The sequence below is a fragment of the Galeopterus variegatus genome, unplaced genomic scaffold, assembly GCF_000696425.1.
Source record: "Galeopterus variegatus unplaced genomic scaffold, G_variegatus-3.0.2 Scaffold1175, whole genome shotgun sequence".
In the NCBI taxonomy this organism is placed as follows: Eukaryota; Metazoa; Chordata; class Mammalia; order Dermoptera; family Cynocephalidae; genus Galeopterus; species Galeopterus variegatus.
In genome coordinates, this window is record NW_007727286.1 from 298,717 (window position 1) to 306,989 (window position 8,273).

An 8,273-nucleotide genomic window follows, 5' to 3' on the forward strand; every position below is an offset into this window, starting at 1 on the left:
GCTAAGCAGAACATCTGTTTAGACATATTTTTAATCGGCAAATGCTTCCTGTGTTGAGTCCTTGGCAAATTAAATTTCTCACTGGACCGAAGGGGAAGCTGTCATTCAATAACCCATCTCTGGAAATTACGCCCCAGTCTCTTTCCAGGTGCACTTAAGACTTTCCCCTGCTGACTCAGCTGCATAAAACCGGCCCCTACAATGCCAGGTCACATGTATATATAGCACAGCATGTCTGAGAAACATGGGATGTCTTAGTGTTATTCCCTTGAATAGAGAAGGAATTTTGCTCATTCTCCAAAGGAGAGTTGGCAGCAGAGGAAAATTAAGAGACTTGTTGAAAACCATATGGGAAATGAATAACAAACTTCCACTTGCTACATTGCTGCCTGTGATTACTTAAGACACGATGATTCTCAGGATGTAAACACTAAGGGCTTCAACATTGCCAACATTTTGGAGAGATTTCTGCCAAAGAATTGTTTGGACTGTCGGGCTGTTTATTTTTAGATTAGCTCACCCATTCTTTTATTCATTCATTCAAAATACAAAAATATTGAATGTTTACCACCAGACACACTGTGCAGGGTGTGGAGAACAGAGAGGTGAACAAGCCAGCCATGGTTCCTGCCCTCATGGAGCCTTCAGTCTGCTGGAACAATTTGCATTTGAAATCTTGATATGATTTGTAGTCTAGGGCTAGGATAGCAAATTAGAATATCCATAGAGGCCAAGCAGGTCATGGAAATAGGTGAAGTGGGCTGGAGAGACAATGCAAAGTGGGAGAGATGTCCTGGCAAACAGGAAAGCATGTGCTCTGACTGTAAGAAGCAGGTGCTCCTTACCTCCATGGGTTGTACCAGGGTGGAATATGGGTCCACTGTTGCCAGATCTTTCCATTTTTAAAGAAAACTAGAAAATCTGGATTCTTATGTGAAATCCCTTGACTTTTAAAAGTTGGCTTCTGAAGTGAGAGGTTTAAAAAAACAGTATGTGGGCCAAGTGGCCAGGCCAAACAAAAAACATCTGTGGGTTGGGTTTATCCCAAGACTGCAAGTATATGACTTCTGTTCTAGAAATCCTAGCAATAAAACCATTATTTTCAGGTTTAAAAATGTATTACCAACTTTCTGGGTCTGGCCATATGACCAACTAAACTAGTAGGGACCCCTTACACAAGAATAGAAATGATGGAAAAAATATAACCTTCCCCCACCCCAAATTAAAAATGCAAAGTTGAATTCAAAGGAAAGAAAGGTAAATTGCCAGAATCAGAAGAGTATAGGGAAAGTAAAGTCACAGAACTAAGCTTCAGATAGTGGTGGTATTTCAGTGCCCATGTACTGCCCATATATGTACAGGGGCTGTGGCCTTGGACCCATGTGAGGCAGGAATTAGAGAGTGAGATCCTGCATAAAATGAACACTCTTAAACGGCACAGAGGGTGACAAGAAATCTTACTATCTTTCCCAAGCTGTAAGTGGGGGCAAAATATCTTCTGTGAGAATCTGAATCCCATCCCAAAGCCTGTTCCTCATATGGGTATGAGTTCTCAAGTTACACTTCCTGTATATGGAAATCCAAAACTGAGAAATTAACATAAAAATTGACCTGGGACTCATAGAATCCCAAAAGCCCTGAAAAAATGCAAAGTAGGGTCACGCCCATGCCAAGAAAGGAACAACCTTACCTAAAAATGGGCTTAAAATAAAAAACATTAGAAACAAAAAAAATTAATCAATGAGGAAGAATCAGCAGACACAATAAATGGAGAATTGGTACCTCATGATGTAGAAATAACAGAATAATCTGAAGGAAATTATAGTAAATATGACTGAAATGAGTAATGAGCCAAAGGAAGAATTTGAAACTATATTGGAGGAGAGGGGGAGACAGGACAAAAAAAAAAAGGAAAGAAGGCAAATCTGAAAAAGCACTAAATAAATAGGTCTTCTATAAATGATAAGTATTTTCATTGAAACTGGAATGAGATAAATTGTATGTTGAACACAACTGAAGAGAGAATAAGTGAAATAGAAAATAGATCTGAGGAAACTATACAAATTTCAGCACTGAGAGATAAAAAGGCATAAAATGTAAAAAAAAAAAAGGTGAAGAGACATGGAAGATAAAATATCAATGTTCAATGTGTAGTCAATAGAGAACTCCCACAGACTGGGAAGAAGGCAATAGTCGAAGAGATAATGAATTAGAATTTTCCATAATTGAAGAAAGATGTGAAATTTCAAGAATCATACTGAATCCCAAACAAGGAATTAAGACAAATCCACATCTAAACAATTAGAATTATGCTGAGGAACACCAAAGACAAAGAACAAAAGAAGGAAAACAGAACAAAAGATGAAACAGATACTGGGTAAAGGAATAATCATTAAACTAAACAGATACCACCCACTGGCAATAATGAAGGTCACAAGGCATTGGAAGTGCTCTTTGAAGTGCTGAGAAAAAAATATCTGTTAACTTAGAATTCTGTACATCCCCAGCTAAACGTTGTTTCAAGAGTGAAGATAGAACATATTTACAGATAAAGTCTGAGAGAGTATTACCATGAGAGAATATTAAGAGAAGCATTTGCAGGCGGGAGAAGTGGTATGCAAAGAGCAGCAGTCAGCAAGTAAATGGGTGAACATGAAGGTAGATATAATCTGTACTGTAAACAAACCAACCAAATGTGGATAATAGTGTCTAATTTGGGGGGTTAAAAGCAAGTAAGCAATAACATGAAAAATTGGATGGGCTTTTTACAAATTAAAGTGCTTTAAGAGCCTTGTATTTCTCAGAATGAGACTGGGGATTCTGGTTTCTTCAGATCTGTCTTCTAATTCACTAATTCTTTCTACTTTGTTAAGTCAAGGATGAATATTGAAACTTAAAGGGAATACTTAAGAATAAAAAGGGAATAATGGAAATAGAACATAAATATAGAAAAGTTTCTTAATCTAACAGAAAGCAGGAAAAGAGAAAAAAAGAAAGAAAAAAAGGCAGAAAGAAAGCACAAAACTAAAGGAAGGAAACAAATCTAGGTTTATCAGTTATAAAATAAATGTAATTCACCTGTTAAAAGAGAGATTCTCAGGTAAACAGCAAACAAACAAACAAAACTAGCTATTTGCTGTTTATAAGAGACACCTCTCAAACCTAATTAAACTTACATTCAGAAAGCCTCAAGAAAATATTAGCAAATTAAATCCAACAAGGTATTAAAAAGACCTATACATTGTAACTGGGTGGTATTTATTCCAGGTATGCAAGGCTGGTTCAACGTTTGAAAATCAGTCTATATAACCAACTATATCAAAAAGCTAAAAAAAAGAAAAATCCTGTTATCACATCTTTTGATGCAGAAAAAGCATTTAACAAAATCTAACACCTATTCACAATAAAAACTCAACAAGTTAGGAATAGAGGGTAATTATCCTAACTTGATACACAGTATCTATAAAAAGCCCTATAGCTTACATCATACTTAATCATGAAAAACTGAATGTTTTCCCCCTAAGAAGAAAAACAAGGCTGTTCATATACTTTTATTCAACATACTTCTGGAAGTTCTCGACACTGAAATGAAGTGAGAAAAATAAAAGGCATACAAATTAGAAAGGAATCAATAAAATTGTTCCTATTTGCAAATGACGTGTTTACCTTCATAGAAGATTTCAAGTAATCTACACGAAAAAAGGAAAAAAAAAACCTCCTAGAACCAATAAATGAATTCAGCAAGATGACAGAATATAAGACCAACACAAAAATATCACTCATATTTCAGTATTCTAACAATGAACATGCAGAAATCAAAGTTAAAAACACAGTGTTATTTACAATTACTCCAAGAAAATGAAATAGATATACACTTAACAAAATATGTACAGGAGTTGTCTGATGAAAATTAAACAATGCTGATGAAAGAAATCAAGAAAGACCTAAATAAGTGGAGAAACATACTGCATCCATGGATTGGAAGACTCAATATGGTAAGAAAATGAAATAGATATACACTTAACAAAATATGTACAGGAGTTGTCTGATGAAAATTAAACAATGCTGATGAAAGAAATCACGAAAGACCTAAATAAGTGGAGAAACATACTGCATCCATGGATTGGAAGACTCAATATGGTAAAAGTGCCAGTTCTCTACAAATTGGTTTATGCAATGTCTATCAAAATCCCAGTATTTTTTTTTGTAGGCACAGATAAGCTTATTCTAAAATTAAATGGAAAGACATAAAATTTATATGGAAAGATAGCTAAAACAATCATGAAAAAGAAGACTGGAGTGAAAGTAATCACGCTGCCCTGTATTAAGGCTTACTACACAGCTACAGTGATTGAGAAAGTATGGTATTGGCAGAGGGGTAAACGCATGGATCAATGGAACAGAACAGAGAACCCACAAATAGACCCAATTACTATATGACCCAGTAATTCCTCTCTTGGGTATTTATCCCATAGAAATGAACCCTGTCTTCACAAGAAAGCCTGGACATGAACGTTTATAACAACTTTATGTGTAATAACAGGAAACAACTCAGATGTGCTTCAGTAGGTGAATGGTTAAGCAAACTATGGCAAATACATACTGTGGATGCTACTCAGCAATAAAATGAAACTTTTCATACATGCAGTACCTCGGGTGAATCTGCAGGGAATTATGAGGAGTGAGGAAAGGCCATCCCCAAAGGTTACATATTGTATGATTCCTTTTAAGTTATATTTTTCAAATGACAAAATTTTAGAAGTAAAGAACAGATTAGTGGTTGCCAGAGTTTCGGGACGCGAGGGAAGAGGTAAGGGAGGTGGATGTGGTGATAAAATAGCAACGTGAAGGATCCTTGTGGTGATGGAACTGTTCGGTATCATGAATGTTGTGGTGGGTACACAAACCTATGTGTGTGATAAAATCGTATAGAACCACACACACACACGAGTACAAGTAATGCTGGGGAAATCTGAATGAAATCAATGGATTGTATCAATGTTCACATCCTAGTTGTGATATTATACTGTAGTTTTATGAAATGTTACCATTGAAAACTGAGTAAAGGTACATGAAATTTCCCTGCATTACTTCTTATTGCTGCATGTGAAACCACAATTATTTCAATAAAAATTTCAATTTACAAAAAGCTGTTTCATATACAGTAAAAAATAACATTGAACTTCAACATTATGATCATTGCAAAGTTTGTTTTATTGTTCGTTGTGGGAAATGTAATTAACTCACAGAATAATACCTGTTGAATGACTCAGTAAAAAAGATAATTACACAAAAAGATTGAAAATAAATGGATAGAAGAAAAGATATATGAGGCAAAAACAATAATCAAAATAAAAATGCTATAACAATATTAATACCAGGCAAAAATAACCATTCTTCTAGATAAGCATTATTATTATTATAAAGAGGGTCATTAACAAGAAACAATTCATCTGAAACATTTAGCAATCCTAAACTTGTATTACCTAACCAACAAGGCCTTGAGCAATCTAGAACAGAAATTAAAAATAGAGGAGAAATGACACTTTACAATCTTAGTTCTGGAGGTTGTTTAAAGCACTTTTTTCAGTAACTGATACACCGAGGAGCCAAAAATATTTGTAAGTAGAATATTTGAGGAACATATGTAACACCCTTCACCCATCAATTAAACAACACACATTATTTCAAGGGCACATGGAACATTTATAAAAATCACTCTGACTTTAGGCTTCAAAGGAAGGCTCTAAATATGAAAGAATTAATACTTTGGAACATGGTCCAGCCATCTATGGTCAGTAGGTCAAATCTAGCCTGCCATCTGTTTTTGCAAATCGAGTTTTATTAGAACACAGCCATGCCCATTTATTTACATATTGTCTATGGCTGCCTTCACATTACAGTGGCAGAATTGAGTAGTTGCAACAAAGCTTAAAATATTCGCTGTCTGGAGCTTTACAGAAAAAAGTTTGCTGACCCCTGCCTTGGAGCACAGGTCCTTAGAACACAATGCAGTGTTACAAATCAGTAAAACAGACAGACAGACAAATGTTTAGAAATTTAAAATTATACTTCAAAATAATTCAAAAGTCAAACAGGAAGTCTAAATGGAACTTACAGAATATATCAGTGTCCAATATTGAAAATTTACATGTTGAAGTATGGGATTCAGGTGAAGAGGAAGTCAGAGAGGAATTTTAGCCTTAAAAATGTTAATATTAGAATATAAGAAATATATAAAATTAATGTGCCAAGCATTCCACTCAAGAAGCTAGAAGAGGATGGCCAATTGATTTTTGACAAAGGTGCCGTGACAATTACATGGAGAAAAACTAGACTTTTCAACAAATGGTCCTAGGACAACTGGATGTCCACATGCAAAAGAATGGAGTTGGACCCTTACCTCACACTGTATACAAAAATTAACTAAAACTGGATCAAAGACCTACTCTATGAGCTAAAACTATAGAACTCTTAGAAGAAAGGATAGTTATAAATTTTTGTGATCTGGGATTAGGCTATGGTTTCTTAGATATGACACCAAAAGCCTAAGCAACAAAAGAAAAAATAGACAAATTGGACTTCATTAACATTTAAAACTTTTGTGCTTCAAAGAATCCTATCATAAAAGTGAAAAGACAACCTACAGAATGGGAGATAATATATGGAAATCATATGTCTGATCAGGGTCTGGAATCCAGAATATGTAAAGACTAATTATAACACAGCAATGAAAAGACAACCTGATTAAGAAATGAACAAAGGATTTGAATATTTTTCCTAAGAAGATAAAAAAATGACCAATAAGCACATGAAGAGATGTTCAACATCATTACTCATTAGGAAAATGCAAATCAAAACCACAGTGAGGTGCTACTTCACAGCATTAGGATGACTATAATCAAAAACATTGACAATAACAAGTGTTGACAAGGATGCGGAGACATTGAAACCCTGTTTTACTGCAGCTGGGAGTGTAAAATGGTGCTGCTGCTTTAGAAAACAGTCTGGCAGTTCCCCAAAATGTTAAACACAGTGCTGTTATATGACCCAGCAACTCCTCTCCTAGGCATATACTCAAGAGAACTGAAAACTTATGTCCACAAAAATGTGTGCATGAATGTTCACAGCAACATTATTCATAATAGCCACAAAGTGGAAACAACTCAAATGTCCATTAACTGAGGAATAGATAAACAAAATGTGGTGTATCCACGCAATGGAATGGATAAAAGGCAGTGAAGCCATATAATGGAGCGAGGAACTGATTCATGCTACAACGTGAATGAACCTTGAAAACATGCCGAGTGAGAGAAGCCAGTCACAAAAGGCCACATGTGGCATGATTTCATTTATATGAAATGTCCAAATGGGCAAATCTATAGAAATATAGTAGATTATTGGTGTCCAAGATCTGAGGAAAGGGAGAACTGGGGTGACTGTTAATGGATACTTTCTGGAGTGATGAAAAGGTTATAGAATTACATAGTAGTGTTAGTTGCACTACTTTGTGAATATACTAAAAACCATTGAATTGTACACTTTAAAAGAGTTAGTATTATGATTGTGAATTATATTTCAGTGTTTTTAAAAAGAGAGAAAGAAACTAGAAAGAAAACAATAAAATAAATGAAAACAGAAGGAAGTGCACCCCGGTCTTGGCCCCACCCAAGGGGCTGTGAGTTGTTCGGACCCATTCGATTCTGTGGTCCCAGGTCTCAAACAAGCCAGACCCCCTCCTATCTTAGGCCCGATACACTTACACACTAACTCTTCCCCCTATCTGGATAACTACCACCCAGGAGTTCAAAACCCCAGACACATCAAATACCCCCTTTAGAACACATGTTTTAACACCCCTCTGGTAGATTCTGGATAATACGATCTTAACCATAATTCACAGGAGAATCAAAGGGCCACGTTAATGGTAACCTGACTGTCTTGCAGATGGTGGCGAGGGGAATGCTGTGTTTCCACACAGCACTGGGATCTTGAATGCCACAGCTGAGACCTTCTCTCCCCGGGTCCGAAGAGCCACAACCTCAAGGACAGAGAGGATATGGCCCGGAGGGGTCATCCCCTATGTCATTGGAGGGAACTTCACTGGTGAGTAGCCCTAGATGAGGCCGCTGGGATCTTGAATGCCACAGCTGAGACCTTCTCTCCCCGGGTCCGAAGAGCCACAACCTCAAGGACAGAGAGGATATGGCCTGGAGGGGTCATCCCCTATGTCATTGGAGGGAACTTCACTGGTGAGTAGCCCTAGATGAGGC

The 8,273-nt window shown here is 36.4% G+C and overlaps 1 protein-coding gene across 1 annotated transcript in view; it reads left to right on the forward strand.

Annotated features, from left to right (window-relative positions):
- Nucleotides 1-8,273, forward strand: part of TLL2 (tolloid-like 2) — a 134,404-nt gene that overhangs the window by 67,324 nt on the left and 58,807 nt on the right. Inside the window, exon 8 of the mRNA XM_008575365.1 lies at nucleotides 7,948-8,106. Coding sequence (XP_008573587.1) covers nucleotides 7,948-8,106 — 159 coding nt within the window. The remainder of the gene's footprint in view (nucleotides 1-7,947; nucleotides 8,107-8,273) is intronic.